A 16,258-nucleotide genomic window follows, 5' to 3' on the forward strand; every position below is an offset into this window, starting at 1 on the left:
TGTGCAAATGTTGCAGATACTCCTCAATCAGTGTGCAAATGGAGCAGATGCTACTCTGGCATGAGTGGCCATTATTGGTCAACAACAGATATGCAAATAGTGCAGCGTGGTGAGACAACTACAGTGAGTGCACGAGTAATGAAAAATTGGCCCCACAGAAATGTGACAACGAACTCAAGTCAAAACATTGCCAGCATGTTGTAATGGAATTGTAGGTTAGGTGTTTAAGAAGTTGATCGCAATAGGGAAGAAGCTGTTGGAATGTCTGCTAGTTCTAGTTTGCATTGATCGGTAGCGCCTACCTGAGGGAAGGAGCTGCAAGAGCTGGTGACCGGGATGCGGAGGGTCCGAGAGGATTTTGCACGCTCTTGTCTTAGTTCTGGCAGAGCAAACCAAAGTGCTGTTCAAATTTATGAACAGAAGCCTGTTCGGATGAGAGGCAAAATTGAGATGGAGCTAATCCCAGCCCACTTTGGCTGAGAGGAGGGGTAAAATTATTTTGGTAATAACTGATATCTGGCATAACCCCTAGATTTGGTGGTGATGTAATAAAATTGTCAAGCACAGTAAACAGCAGAAGTAAATGCATTTGGTTTTGCCTCAGAAGTGATTTTGCTTGGTAGAACTGTCCACCAAACACCCCCCCATCATCCACCCCCATCCATGACCTATATACTCTATCTGTCCCGTTCATCGGTTATCTTATGGGGGCAGAATCAGGATTGATTGGTTCAATTAAAGTGGCCTTTAATGTAATCTGTTTAATCAATTTCTATCATCAAAGCCCAATACCTGCTTTTCTCAGAGTGGGATTACTGGCCTCTCCTTCAAATTTGCACCTCAAATAAAGATTTAATGGGTCAAGAGATTGAGGCTGAGTGTTGGGCGACACAGCCCAAACAATGAGCTCACAGGAGAAAAATAAATTGGTGGTACACGATTTCCTGAAATTCACACATTTTACCGACCAGCTGCAGTGTATGCTCACCTGCTGAACTTTCCAAAATGGGATTTGATACTCAGTACCATCCATCTAACTCGCACCACTAGCACCCTGCACGTGTCCATACTTGTATTGTTGAGCTGTTGAGGAAAATAACTTGAAGTTTTCAAACGCATGGATCTATTTTAGGATGCATTTTAAAGGTGTGCTGTACAGCTTTAATTCATAAAACATGTTTCCGGACAAATGTATGAGTTTCATGCAATTTCCTTCACATAAGTTTGAACAGCACTTTGGTTTGCTCATTAATATTTCTACTTCCAGGATGGATAAGTCATTTGATTGCTTTACGTTGAGAATCCTCCCATGCACACTTGTGTTGGTCACAGTCAATGGATGCACCAGGCTTGTTGTCTTTGCTTTAACAAATGCCTGAAGATATACAAAAATATTTTCTTAGCCCATTTACTCTGTGGTTTTAATAGCTTTGGTGTGGGCACACACACACAGACACACACACACACAGCTGACAGGTTTGATAAATCCAATTGATTTGTCGACACATGGCATGGTTGTGTAGCGCCTCTCTCGCGTGTAAGACTATAATGAGAGGTGGCTACCCTAAGTTATTTCCTGTATAAAGAATAGGAAACTGTTTCACCAATAAACTCAATGGTACTTACTTTTAGTGCATGTATTTGTTTTATAATTTGTTTCACTCTAAATCTCAAATTACTAAGACTTTGCTCTTTAGTTTTTAATTATTCGATACAAAAGGCCTCTACAATTATATTCTCTCTTATAAGACAATGTGATTGGCTGGCAACCAGTTCAGGGTGTACCCCGCCTCCTGCCCGATGACAGCTGGGATAGGCTCCGGCACGCCCGCGACCCTAGTGAGGAGAAGCGGCTCAGAAAATGGATGGATGGATGGATAAGACAATGTTATCTTGTTTGTGACAACTAAGCTCCAAATGTGCAATCACTACTTTTAACCTGAATTTCTGATAGTCAATGAACAGACTTGGTTATATAAAAAGTTTGAATATTTAATGATGAAAATAAATATATTGGCATAGGCTCCAGCAGCCCAGGACCCTAATGAAGATAAGCGGTAAAGAAAATGGATGGAAGGATATTGAAAAGTAAATAAACTTTCATTTCAAAATAAGTTACCTCATATCAAAATGTCTTTTTCATTAACAAAACAAACACCCTTTTAGATTGTTTAAGTAAGAAAGTCAACACAAAATGTCCACATACACAAAGTTAACCTAAGGGCCCAAGGAGGTGTAACAATAGCCGGCAAAAGAAATAAATTCAAAACTCTAAATTGCCCGTAAGTGTGAATGTGAACTTAAGTCTTATGTTGAGTAGTCCACCCAAAACGACCCACTCTATCACTATTGACGTTTTCAAAACACTCAGTCCTTGCCGATCCCTTCAACTATGATAAATGTCCACTTTACAACATCCTACTTTTCCTCATGATCGACATCAAGTCCTGGGCGATTTTTTCTTTCTTTCAAAACTCCAACGTCCTTCTCCCTCACAATCTCACTAAACCATCTCCCGACACGTCTTTCATGTCCTTTGACCTCAGATGTGATTCGTTCATTTACACGGGTTAAATTCACAAAACAAAGGTATATCTTTTTCCTTTTCACAGGTTATTAACCAAAATACATTTCAATATAAATTCTTACACAAGAAAATATATTCAGCGCACCTTAATAACATTAACCAACATTCCACATTCTTATATGAAGAAAACCCATAACTTCATTGCTGCTCAATTAATGTAAACTTTTAACGTACTTTCTATTTATTAAGATAGAAACCTATTTAACTATTTACTTGAATATACTGAACTATTTTAACTGCTATTTTATTATTATTATTTTTTTTGTATTATTTTTTTCAATGTATAGTACCATTTTTTTAACCGGGTAGCATGCAGGACCTGGGTTACTGCGATCCAAGGAAACCCCCACTCCCTCTATTAACTAAATCCCAATGGCTGAAGCATATCTGACGATAGATATAGATCAGGATGAAGACCCAATCAATCAATGTTCCTGATTAGGGAGAAGTCACGTTGCTGCTGGGATTCTGGAAGGCATTACAAGTACAATATTCAATATATACTCATCGTATATACTTTATAATGTGTTGAATTGAATTACTGTGATACAGTCAGCCAAAAGCACGTTTATTCAAATCTGTTCATTTTAATCACATTCAGACATGCCAATGACAAACTCAAAGAGTAAATAAGGATATATAAGCATGCTTTCCCAGCGCCAGGATAAACGTATTCTGGCGCCGGGTATGTTGCATGAGCCGATACTGTCATCTACTGCTTTTTTATGAAAGTGCAGGGTCAAAAAAATAATAATAAATAAATTTAAAAAATGTAAAAAATGCAAGAGCACACAAAAAAAACTTCCTGTTCCATTACTTAATTGGTTGACGTGTCAAGCTTCTAGCTTGTGAGACCAGTTTCGTCTGCAGCGCAGTCATGGCCTTTAGGTTGTATGAGGAGAAGGACCACGTTGCATCCTACCTGCAGTACAGAGTGACCCCTCATGAACTGATCGACAAGATTATGGACTTTATGGGACCAATGGTATGGTTTAATTATGTGCGCAGACCTCAGCCATTTAGATTCAAATTGCAGTTTGTGTGTTTTGTATCTTTTGAATTTGATGTAAAAGGTGCAACCTCATTGTTAATGATTAATGTTAATTAATTAGTAAATTCCCTTTTAGAAGCAAAACAAGTTCAACCTTGCAGTGGATGTGGGCTGTGGTAACGGAAAGGGAACCGTAGGCTCCCTTCTTCAACCAGGTTCTTGGGACAGACGTTAGCCCTGCCCAGCTGGAGCTGGCTCGGGCCACTAACCCTTGCCAGAATGTCTCATACAGGTGAGAAGAAATGAGGTGGCCAGATGTAATGGTTAAAGGAAAGTTAGCAGTTTTTCTGAAAAAAAAAATACTTTGTCAGATATGCAAAAACTGTATAACCCAGGGGTGTGCAGAGAACTTTGGAGGGGCAGGTGCTCACGGTTAAAAGGAGCATGGAAAAATATTTTACTATATAATTTGCACTTGCACTAAGACCTTTGTATGTAGTTGAAATGATGTATGTGTGTATGGGGGGGTGGGGGGGGGGTGGGGGGTAATGTGTGACTAGTGTGTTCTTGCTCTGTCTGCTGCTGGCTTTTTACCAAAGCACATGAGATGATGCTTACAAAGCCCCAGACATGTCATGGGCATTTTTTATTATTATTTCTTTTAAAATATATAGATATAATGTGTGCACAAAATGCTCATTTCTGGTCAAGAAATGTTAAATTGTGACCTTGAACGAGTTATAATTTGGGCATAAAACATAATTTTGTGGCCACAAAATAACATACTGGACAGGTGGGTAAGCAAAGTAAGAGTTACTTTCCTGGAAATGGTAAGGTGGAGGTAGGCCAGGGCTAAACAAATCAGACACAAATTAGTATGATGTGTGCAAATTACACCTATTTTGTAGTCACAAATTAGCATTTTGTGTACATGTCACAACTATCTCTTAAGAGGCCACAAAAACAATTCCAATCTCATGTCTGGAGTACCATAGATGTTAGTGGATTTATTCTCTAGAACTTTTTTTTGTTTACAGTGAACCATACAATTGAGAAATTGATGTTACTTTAGAGCTGCGATTGGCTGGCGACCAGTTCAGGGTGTACCCCGTCTCTCGCCCGGCGATAGCCTGGATAGGCTCCAGCACGCCCACGACCCTAGTGGGGATAAGCTGAACGAATGAATGAATGTTACTTTAGAGGCGGCAATTCGCTATTCAAACGCTACTTTATTAATTCCATAATAAATTATATCCATCCATCCATCCATTTTCTGAGCTGCTTCTCCTCACTAGGGTCGCGGGCGTGCTGGAGCCTATCCCAGCTATCATTGGGCAGGAGGCGGGGTACACCCTGAACTGGTTGCCAGCCAATCGCAGGGCACATAGAAACAAACAACCATTCGCACTCACAGTCATGCCTACGGGCAATTTAGAGTCTCCAATTAATGCATGTTTTTGGGATGTGGAAGGAAACCGGAGTGCCCGGAGAAAACCCACGCAGGCACGGGGAGAACATGGAAACTCCACACAGGCGGGGCCAGGGATTGAACCCAGGTCCTCAGAACTGTGAGGCTGACGCTCTAACCAGTCGTCCACCGTGCCGCCTAAATTATATCTTAATATGTTATTTTTTTCAGCACATTTTATTGATGAAAGCCATCAGGTAGGCTTACACACACTCACACACGTGTCAAAAAAAAAAAAAAAAAGAAAAAAGAAAATTAACCAATTGCACTTTGGGCATCAATAGCCTCCGCCCCTGCATGTCCTTGTTATGACCTGACAGTAAAATTATTAAAATTATCTTTTGAAAAGTCACCCTTTTTCTCGCTTCAGACGCGAAGGGGCCCGGGTGGTGTGTGATTGAAGCTACATTCAAATTTTGCTAACAGTTTGAAAACTTGCAAACTGTACCTTTAATCTCGGCTTTAAATACAAATGATGCTAACTGAAATGTGTTGTTCATAATAAGATCAGATCTGTGTGTTGGCCAGGGTCCAAAATTAAACTGCAAGTCTTTTTTTTTCACTTCAAGAAGACACAAATTCCAAATTAAAGCAGTTCCCAGGTGTCTTAATAACGTGTTTGTAACAAACTTCTGTCAAAATACCCCATCAATCAAGAATTCCAGCAAACTTTTAACCTTTTTAATCCGTTTTTCTTCTTTTCATTCTTGAAAAATGGGTTGTGCGTGACTACTTGTGCTCAGGCAGTAGCATTTTTACTTGTGGAGGCGGCACTTCAGTGCATGCGGTGAATGCGGTGGACACATCAAAAAGAGTGATAACCAAAGGCAAATATTTCAAGACTCTTGGGCTTGGTGAGCTGGAATGAAAAACAGATCAAGCCATATTCTATGATTCCCCGGTCCATAGTTTTTTCCAACCCTTTTCTAACCTCTTTCTATTCTCGCTTTTACTGCTACTGCCAACATCCAGGCGAAGTCCTCCAGAAGAACTACCATTTGAGTCCGGCCAGGTGGACCTTGTAACGGCCATGACAGCTGCCCACTGGTTTGACCGCCTGCGGTTCCTGAAGGAGGCTGACCGGTTGCTGAAGCCTAATGGCTGCCTGGCCCTGCTGAGCAACACGATGGACATGGAGCTGGAGTACGGTGATGCCACTAGCAACCTTAACAACGTCTGTAAGGAGGTGATTTTCAATTGTCTTTAGACGCTTTTGCACCAAAATAAACTTTTAATTATTGGTACATTACTTCTGGATGAAAAGTTCTCATGGCCCTTTGTTGTTTGAGTGTTTTCCTTTGTTGTAAAGATTCTCATATTTGAGTGTCGCTCAATTTCCACATTCTGGGGTGGATATTGTGTTGCTAAACAACAAAGAATTTCAAAACAGCAGTGATTGTGGCAATTGAAATAAAATGCAGTGAGAAATAATCTAATTAGAAATTTTATTTAGCGCTGCAGACCACGTCCCAAAGATAAAAAGGCCCCAGCGCCTCTCAAAAGTATTGATGTTGATGCCCCCATAGCCCATTTGGATACCCCCCTAGGTGGATGCCCGGGGCCACCGCGTCGTCCGCCCACCCCTTTGCACGGCACTGCGACTAGCTCACAGAAACTTTTTCGGAAATAGGAAGCTAGCAATTTACTTACAGTATTTGTTTAATTTCTTACCTGATGGGAGGCCAGGGACACCAGAGACCTAACGATTTGTGTACAAGCAATTAAAAAGACAATTTTCAATAATATGGCCCCTTTAAAATGGATGTTAGTGCTTGTAAATGTAAACGAGTCGTAATAGTTGCCACAAAGACAAATTACAAAGGGGGAACTGAAGATGAGTTGTGTTGCAGATAATGTATGACTCATGCATTTTACATTTTAACATTTTTGTAATAAGATTTTAACCACCGTTACTAGTGAGGTGTAAAAATAATAAAACACTCAACCTCAACCTTGACATCAACTGACCATGCATATGATGATGGCACTACTTATGTGAGTCCACTCGACTTCCACTGTTATGCTTCTCACATTCTTCTCTTGCAATTCCCATTACTTTAATTATTTTGGTATTTTCTCACATTATAAATCACAAGCTCAGTAGTTAGTTTGTATGGTTCAGAACCACTGAAAGGTTTGTCTTGGCTCCAGTTCTTCACAAATCTACTTAGAAATGTTTGATTCCTGCCCCTATCTGGACAAAGAGTGGTGAGTGTCTCTTCTTTCTTATTCCATACTATACTATTCTATACCTTAGCGTAACACGAGACATGTTGTGCACTTTTATCACAATTTAAAACAGTCCCAGTGTGTCTTAATAACTTGTTTCGTCAAAGTACCTCAAGGATTAAGAGTTATAGCACTAAAATTTTCTAGTCCCCCCTAAAATGTTCCTGTTTTGAGAAGGTGGTCCTGTCAGCAGACTCTTTGCATAGCCTAGCTGCCAAGTGACGGGCTGAGAAACTCAGCGCGGGGGAGATATTATATCAATGAGAAAAATTCAGAATGAGTTGCTTACTGACACATTTTTCTATATTCAACAAAAGATTTACTTGGTTGGCTGTTTAATTTCACACTTGATGGATGGGCAGACACTCCAGAGTTATTTAAAAGTAAACTTTCCATAATATGGCCCCTTTCAATTTTTCTTCACCTACATTTTTTCGTGTCCAGGAACGGCTGTGAAAAAGTTTACAGGATGGTGACAGTAAACAGTTTCATTGGTTTGGTGGAGACTTTTACCAGCTACCAGAAGCTGAAGCACCAGGATGCTGCTGAGGCGAAGCGTCTCTCTGATGCCATCAGGAGCAAGTGAGGCATTAACATATTTTGCCCGTTTAATTTACGACTCACCTCAGGTAGCCTGCCACTGAACAATGAACTCCATACCTCACATCCTATTAACGTGTCAGCGTTTGTATACTGTAAATCGTTGCTTAGTTACCGATGAAAAGCTCACTGCTGTGGAAGGCTATTATTATTATCATTATTATTATAAAACCTGTGACATTGGTATTACGTATTAGTGACAATTTATTCACAACTTTGTGCTCTGTGTGTGGAGCTACTTTACTGTGTAAATGCAGATAGCTTGGTTTTCATTTCACAGACATGATTTTGATAAAGTAAAATCAGAAAAGAGATGGAGTTTTCATTAACACAAAAAAAAAAGGATCTGGATAAAGGTGCTGATACTGGAATTTATTTGCCCCACTTGAGTCAAGAAGTTGTTCATTAACTAACAAATAAATAGCATTTTCTTTCCCCATCTTTTGTTAAAGGTTCAGCCTTGCTGCAGGTTTATGCTCTACTAACTCTAGCTATCTATTAGCCTAGATTTTATAAAACACAATAATGGCAATTGTGGAGTTGCCATTGTTGTTATTATTCCTATTGCAAGATGTCAGTCTACTTCTTGGCCACTGTCAAGGTGCCCTTGAGGAAGGCTCTGCTCTCCCATGAAATCCTCACTGGTTCTGTACAACAATAATGAACTTAAGCTGTCTTCCATTTCAGGCTGCTCGCTGCCATGCAGGTGTCCTCGCCAGACACGGCACTCACCATGGTGGTCAAGTATTTCTACATGCTGGCACGCAAACCTTGATCCTTCTGACTGACCCTAAGCAACATAAAAACAAGGATCTCTATTGTGGCTGCACTTCTAAGAGCTAAATCAAATCTGAGTAGGCATATCTTTGAATAAAACTAAAGTTAAAAACAAAACTGAGGATTTTTTAAATTTTGCTTTTTTTTTTTTTTATTCAAATTCATGGATGCTTAAAATCTAAATTTTGCCTCTGCTGACAGATGCTTAATTCCTTTGCAGTCGTTATCGAGAATGGCTTTACCAATGTGACTTTTAAAGAATTACCTTGTTCAGTGTTTTAGTTGCTCCATTTTCATTGCTTCTTGTGTGATTTGTCACTCATTGCACTGCTTTCTGCTGTTCATTTGATGAGTAAAAGAATGCAACGGTTGATATCCTGCAAAATAAGCACTTGATGTTTATTTAGTCCTGTGTCCACCAAAGAGGACAGTTTGGTACAGTACACATTTTTTTCAATTTCCATTGTCTCGAGTTGTGTTCCATCGGTGCAGTGGTAAATTACGGTAAATTGCTTAGCTAGAAACAGGCAACAGTAAGAATGGAATGGGAAGTGTTTGGTTATTTGTTTTCTTTTGTTTTTTACAATGTATTGACCTGCTATGATGTCACACCATTTACAGTATGTAGCTGATACACCTGTCACCATAACCACACGAGACAGATCAGGATTTACTGTTCCAAACTGTACTGTGCCGAGGTGAACTGTACGACTTGTAAGGGTCCATATTTAACAAGGTTTTTCCCTATAGAAGTCCCTCTGTGTGTTTACTCCTCCACACCACCAGGGATGTCACGAGAAGGGTGACCAATATCGGCACACCGATTAACGGAGCAAGGACACTGAACGGCGGGTCGTGGATGAGCCGGCCGGTCAGCGGGCAGTCATGGAAGTAGTTTTGGTGGATCCTCACAAAGAAGTGGTCAACTATCTGGTCGGGCCAGAAGCAGTCCATCCTCAATGACACCTGGTAGGTGCAGTTAGTCAGCCCCTCATAGACCCTGCATGAAAGAGCATAGTAAAATGGAGCCCAAGGATCAGTCGGGGGAAAAGCAGAGACACCGCAATAAGGCAGGCAACCGAAGCAACTGCCCCGAGCTGAAGGTGGCACATGAGACAGCTGATATTGATCCATATCAATGATAAAACAATGCCAGAGCTTTAGAAACTGCTACAAAAACATGTTGGGAATCCCTTGCATTCTGACCCTCACTAGCTGTTATAGGCTGGTGCCTATAGCGGCCACGAGAGATGGCTGAGATTGGACCATATCAATGACTCAACTGGAACCCTCAACCGAGACATTGCAATGATATGTCCAGATTTGGGAATGTCCCTAATGGGACAACCTGTGAGATATTTGGGTTTTCGTGGTGTTGGAAGCATAAGTGGAGGACCCGAGCACAGGGAAGCAAGGCAGGAGTGTAGGATGAATCTTTAAAAAATTATTATTATTTTTTTCAAAAACAAAAAGGTAAATAAGGCATGTAAAGAAATGAAAATACAAAATTAGCAAAGCCCCCAAAAATCAAGATTTAAAGTAACAGAAATATAGGGAAACAAAACACTCACCATGACAAACTACAAGGAAACTTAACACCAACAACAAGAAACCAACTCAGACTGAAAGAAGCAGGAAACTAAATACAAACAAATTGATGAAAACTAATCTAAACAAAGTCAACAAAAACTGAGATCATGACACCATCTACGAGCAGGTTTATTTTAAGCCGGCTTTATTTTTATCAGTTATTTAATAAACACAGTATATTTTGGTTTTTGTCCTTCATGGTACTTCTTTTCTTTTTTCTTTTTGGTCCTGTTCGGCTGTTAGGTCAAGCAGAATGAAAAATCTGTATCCCTTTTATGCTGGAACAGTTTTGCTGTGTCACAGTGAAGTTTTTAAGCTTCCGCTGTGGTATTGTAATTGAGGTTTATTGAGAATCAGACTTGATCAGTCGAACAGAACAAAGTTTCTAGAAGGGAGAGAGAAACAAAGACAAAAGACAAAGCACTAATTGTAAACAGGATGAGAGAAGTAAATCATTACATTATCTACAACAATGGAACATTAAATATGAGTGTTGCATTGGGCTGTAGTGCTACACCCTGTGAGGGAAGGACAGGACAAGATAGAACAGGACAAGGACAGGAGAAGAAGCATGCAGGACAAGGGTTGTGAACCCGGCTGTACAACTGAAGTGTGGTGGCATTAATTATGTAAATTATAAGTCTACAGGACGATCGTATAAGTGAGGGGATACACAAGCGATTTGCATATTCATTAGTTATTTGTCGCAGTAATTGCGTGACCCCACACCCCGTGAAAGAGTCCGAGAGTCCGTTGAAATTGAAACCGAACGTGGTACTGACAGCAATGATAATGATAATGTGTTATTGTCCCTACCCGTTTGAGCCATACGGGACGGATGACAATAGCGAAGGTGCAGTTGAAGTTGGTGGCAGCAGCGACAACTCTGATGGCGAAGATATGGGCCGGTTACAAAACACTGAAGGGTGCATGGATGAGTATGTTCTGATGGCTACATGAAATTACTTACTCTTCGGTTAAAATTAATATAATTCAAAGAATGATGTAAGAAGACGTGATCATCATTTTTCCTTTTTCTTAGGTGCTCTTGTACAAACGGTGAACCAATGCCACCTGTAGTCGAGAGTCTTTGTTCGCTATGAAAACAAACACACACACACACACGTGCACAGCTAGCGTCTGTGGTCTAGTCTATAAGATAAATGGCTTGCACGAGTACATTATAAGAATGTACCCTATAATCTCAATACATAATTTCTTCAATGTTCTAGGTAAATAATTAAATGTGGGTGCACTGTGTCAATTCAATTCAATGCTTCATATTCTTCTTATATGTTTGGTGAGACTCCATATGACCAGGTTTCAAATTTGGTTTGCCTTTCGAGTTTCGCCGCAGCCATTCTGGTACACTTTGAAGCCTCGTATCTGCGCTGGTACTCGCTTTACATTGCCGCTGTCACTTGAAAACTGTTGATACTGCATCTTTTTTTTAGCTTCCTCTTGTGCTGTACATTAAATCCAAGGGATTCTTGGAGTGCAGGTACCGTTTCGAAGCAGTTCTAAGTGGAAAGTGCACTGTACAGCACAGAGTAAGAAATTGACACACTTAATCAGCTTTAGTGGGCTGGATCTGGCTTTACACCTGTGCTGTACAGGATACAACAAGGCCTTCAAAAGCTAATCCTCATTGGTAATGAACATAGCGAATACTGAGAGGGTATGGTGAGGTGAACCTACTCTGTGGTGTCGGGCCAGCTGCACCACAGACGTTGGTCCACTGCCTCCATGTCGAACTTGAACTTTGCCAGGCAGTACTGGTCGATCACTCTCTCGTAGAGTCCTCTGTTGCAGCCTGACACGCATCCTGCACGCATGGGGAAATGATGATTAGTCCAGTGAACTGTCTTTTATGTATGATAGTGAGATACTGTGTAAAATAATACAAGTTCACATCTTGGCTTTTTCTGCTTGATGTTTTCTCCCCTGTCAGTTTGTCCGCTTCATTGAAAACATCTCCATCTTCTTTACTTCAGATAATTGCATAAACAGTATTCCTCTTCATTGCTCCAGGAGTCTCAGTAACAGAGCATATTTCATATTTGCGTAAATATGTTGCTACAGCGATCATCATGCGCACGGAACCTGTGTCTAAACCGGATTGTGTGCTTGTGGTGTTTGCTAACCCCGCAGGGAGGATCTAATAAAAAGAGAGGTTATTATGAGATCTAACGAGGACACGTTCTGATGCTAGTATTGGAAAAGCATTTCCAGTTCTGCCATTCCAAAAGTTAAAGTCTAAAAGATGCCTGGCAAACACTCCCATGCTTCCTTCGTGTGATCCTGCAGTCGAGTTGGTGTTCATGTTGACAGATGGATGCATTAATCCCCTCGAGCATTGTGGCAAATATGTTTAGAATATTTAGCAGTTACTGGATGTTTAGATACTGTATGTGGAACTCTAAATTCAACCTGACTGACTTAACGCACGACATAAGTGACTCGCTCAAGTCAAAGCTCAAACCGCAAGTGCTGCTTGAGCAGTCATCTGAAATAATAACAGCAATGTGCTTTATTTGCATTCTTTTTTTTTTCTGCCCTTAATTCGAAATGTTGCACAAAAACTACCAAACACTCAGACAGTGACTAAAAGGAGAACATAAGTCATCAAATGTAACATAAGCACATTTAAATGATTTAAAATAACAATTTTCTAGACAAACACTCACCGGTGATGAACAACACAGCACAAGCTGCCCTTAGGAGCAATGTGCTCTCCATGATGAATACAATATATGCAACTCCACTGTGCGCTACTGGCCTGGGATCAGCTGTGCATATTTCCTTCCCCTTCTCTTCCTTACTTTCTGATATACAGCAGATGAAAACCACTGATTTACCCAAAATCAAGATGATCACACAGATAAACTAATTAACTGTGTCTCACGGCTGTGTGCGCAATAACAGACACCAACCAAACCCAATAAGTGCCTTGACCTTCCACAGTGGGAGCCCACCCCCAAACATAGCAGCCCTGACTGTCATTTGATTCCTTGCCCGGCTGCCTTCCCCCTGGAACTGCTCACAGGGGACACAACAACAAAGTCAGAAACCAAAATTAGTCGACTGGCATGACAGTCATTGCCAACTAAGAAGGGAAGTCATGGAAAGCCATGTTGCAATGTAGTCTGATTCATAGACTCAGGAACTCTAGTTTACACTTTTCATGCCATGTCTGTCATGTTTTAGGCCAAAGAAGGTACACTGTATGTTCAATGACTAAAATGGACCTCGGCCTGGGTTGAACAGCAATGTACGTATATCAGACTGGAAAGTTGAATGTTGTTCCACTCCTGGCCGGGGTGTTTATTCGAAAGTAGAGGCCATCTGCGCCAACTCAATCTGATAGATCTGTGGGTCAAAGACCTTGGACAATTGTTGGAAAAGTATATTTCTTTGCACTTATAAAATGTATTCTATGTTAATAATGATGTCATACTATATTTAATTTTAGTGCAAGGATAAGAAGGTAGACCTTGTTTCTCTCTATCTCTCTATCTCTCTGTCTGGTATTGTATTATCACTTTGCTGTGAGAAAAAGCAAGATGTCTGTGATTGGAGAGGCACAGATTACCTCGCTTAAGGACATATTGGCATACAATTCTGAGAAAAGCAGCCATTACGTTTTATTTAAACAGTGGCATGTTTTCTTTTTTACTGTATCTCTTATTATTCTCAACCTGCTTGTCCTGTCTCTTGTCTAGTAAGGGGTTAACATTTTTAATATTTTTCATAGCTGTTTTTTGAATGTCACACTTGACAAAGTCAGTACAATATTTTATTTGACCAATCCTGAACTTGAAACCTTTGGATCAACAACAGATTGAGCTGATGCTAATACCCAAGAATAGTTTCAAATACCATATTTTTATTTATACCATTATCCATACCATTATACCATTACTTTATGTTACAGTACCCTCTTCTGTTCATGGTGAATGCCAACGCAAAGGTTGGGCATTTCTGCATAAATTCCGCTAGATGGAAGCAGAGCAAAGGGCATGAATTCCACAATTGGTTCTATGGGACGCCATTATCCATCAACTTTCTCAAACTTAGCCTCTTTATTTTCACTGTATCCACACCAGGTCTGACATGTTCTATGCATCACATATGAACGTAACTGGGCTGGCTGATGCACAAATGTTTCGTTTTCCCTTTATAGAAGACGAGAATGTATTGAGAGTTCATCCAATGCTCTGTAAATAAATGAAATGGGAAAATACGTTCATGTTTTCTTGTTCATCTTTTTTCATGCAGGTCCATAAAAATATAACTTTCACCTTACAATAGGTTAATAAAATATTTACTGAGCAGTTGTATAGTATAGCATAATACAGTACAGTATAGTAAAGGATTGTACAGTATAAGCATTAAGCACTGTTTGTCAAACTTTATTGAGCCAAGGCACCAGTTTTACATCAGAAAAATCTCACGGCACAACACCGAACAAAAATGTCACAAAAAGTATGAATACTGAAATAATGAGGCTCTCTTCTCAATTTACTCATAAATTTACTGACACAGTGTAAAATCTGGGCCGGTTTAACTAAACACAAAACTGATATACTCCCATGCTGTTGTATGAATCATAACAGGTAACATAGGTTTATTGTACCTTCTGGCGTTCAAGGGAAGCACATTTAATTGTTTTGCCTGTGTCATTATATACAGTGCATCACTGCTGGCATAGACGGATGAACAAAGATATGTAATTAATCAATAAGAATTCTCCGACAATAGAAAGTGAAATTAAGTGAAATAAGTAATAAGTTAAATGAGATACTTTCCCGCGGCACCCCTGATGATATCTTTTAGCATAGTGTGCCACGGCACACTGATATCTTAGAGTATAGTATAGTATAGTATAGTATAGTATAGTATAGTATAGTATAGTATAGTATAGTATAGTAGTACTATATAGATATATATACATATATTGCCAGAATGTTTCTGTAAAAAATTTAAAATAAAAATCTGGCAGCTGGGTTGCCAGAAATTTCTGATAAAAAGTATGGTAAAAATGTAAACATCTTTACAGAATACCCTATATATTTTAGTTATAGTTTAAGTTACCAAAAAGAATAGTTTTGAGTGGTAAATTAAACAGCCCTTTTCTGTTGAATTAACATGAACATGCTGCAAACTAAATTATTTCAAATATAATCAAGCAGTTTTGCTGATTTTTTCTTTAATCACACTCACCTATTACAATATTAAAAAACAATAGCTTTCTAAGTAACTACAATGCATGAAATTAAAAGTAAAACAGTAATGTGCAAAGATATTGTTACTCGGGAATTCCTGAGTCTTGGTTTTTAACAGTCCCTGTCACAGTCCCTGTCACAAACAACCAAAAGTTATGGTTAAAAAATGCAATGCAACATAAATCAACCATAAATGTGACACTTAGATAAGGCACACATTCAACGAGCTATTGGTAACAAAAACACATGAACGACAATAATTATTGTCCTTATTAGTGCAATAATTCAACATTGCAAGGCGCAATGCGCTCTGGGAACTGTGCGGCTTCACAGGATTCTTCATAGCCACTGGATAGTTGTTTTATTTTTTAATTCATTTTATTGTGTGCGCTACATGCATTTTATGAACAAATTCCAGATTCAAGAAGCTTATTGTCATATGCACTGTAAAAACACAATGGTAGCTCTGAGCAAAAAAAATATTTCTTTGTTCGTCTTCCTCCAATAATACAAAGATTATACACACATGGATCAAATTGTTGGTACGCCTCTGTTAATGAAAGAAAAACCCACAGTGGTCACGGAAATAACTTGAATCTGACAAAAGTAATAAGAAATAATAATCATATGAAAATTACCCAATGAAAATCAGACATTGCTTTTGAATTATGGTTTAACGTAATTATTTAAAAAAAAACAAGACAAAAATGATTAACATTTTGTTGCACAACCCTTTGAGGCAATCACTGCAGTCAAATTATTTTTGTAACTTTGAGCAAGACTTCTGCACC

General features: G+C 39.4%; 2 protein-coding genes across 3 annotated transcripts; one reads left to right on the forward strand and one right to left on the reverse strand.

Moving 5' to 3' along the window:
* The first annotated feature begins 3,464 nt into the window (after nucleotides 1-3,464).
* Nucleotides 3,465-8,923, forward strand: LOC133465403 (putative methyltransferase DDB_G0268948). Its single transcript, XM_061748184.1, is given in 7 exon segments — nucleotides 3,465-3,572; nucleotides 3,715-3,773; nucleotides 3,775-3,870; nucleotides 6,019-6,232; nucleotides 7,181-7,254; nucleotides 7,720-7,857; nucleotides 8,563-8,923. Coding segments are annotated over 7 exon segments (777 nt in total). The 3' UTR covers nucleotides 8,651-8,923.
* A 104-nt stretch (nucleotides 8,924-9,027) lies between these two features.
* On the reverse strand, nucleotides 9,028-13,236 carry LOC133480099 (receptor activity-modifying protein 1-like). Of its 2 annotated transcripts, XM_061777789.1 has the most exons (5): nucleotides 12,930-13,236; nucleotides 11,941-12,067; nucleotides 11,213-11,339; nucleotides 11,059-11,128; nucleotides 9,673-10,627 (listed from the first exon to the last, which is right to left on the reverse strand). In XM_061777789.1, the coding sequence occupies exons 1-5, from the start codon at nucleotides 12,979-12,981 to the stop codon at nucleotides 10,596-10,598; spliced, it is 408 nt and encodes a 135-aa protein (XP_061633773.1). In that variant the 5' UTR covers nucleotides 12,982-13,236; the 3' UTR covers nucleotides 9,673-10,595. The 2 variants fall into 2 exon arrangements, with proteins under 2 accessions (XP_061633763.1, XP_061633773.1); XM_061777779.1 differs by lacking the exons at nucleotides 9,673-10,627; nucleotides 11,059-11,128; nucleotides 11,213-11,339 and adding an exon at nucleotides 9,028-9,652 and having other exon boundaries at nucleotides 12,930-13,217.
* Nucleotides 13,237-16,258: the final 3,022 nt, after the last annotated feature.

This window comes from Phyllopteryx taeniolatus, chromosome 1 (genome assembly GCF_024500385.1).
Source record: "Phyllopteryx taeniolatus isolate TA_2022b chromosome 1, UOR_Ptae_1.2, whole genome shotgun sequence".
NCBI classification, from domain to species: domain Eukaryota; kingdom Metazoa; phylum Chordata; class Actinopteri; order Syngnathiformes; family Syngnathidae; genus Phyllopteryx; species Phyllopteryx taeniolatus.

Excerpts from the sequence above, each read along its gene's own strand:
- LOC133480099 (XM_061777779.1), bottom strand. The coding sequence starts at position 12,981 with ATGGAGAGCACATTGCTCCTAAGGGCAGCTTGTGCTGTGTTGTTCATC. Across the intron at positions 12,068-12,929 it reads TGCTGTGTTGTTCATCACCG|GATGCGTGTCAGGCTGCAAC; the intron begins GTGAGTGTTTGT and ends CCATGCGTGCAG. Across the intron at positions 9,653-11,940 it reads AGCTGGCCCGACACCACAGA|GGTCTATGAGGGGCTGACTA; the intron begins GTAGGTTCACCT and ends TCTTTCATGCAG.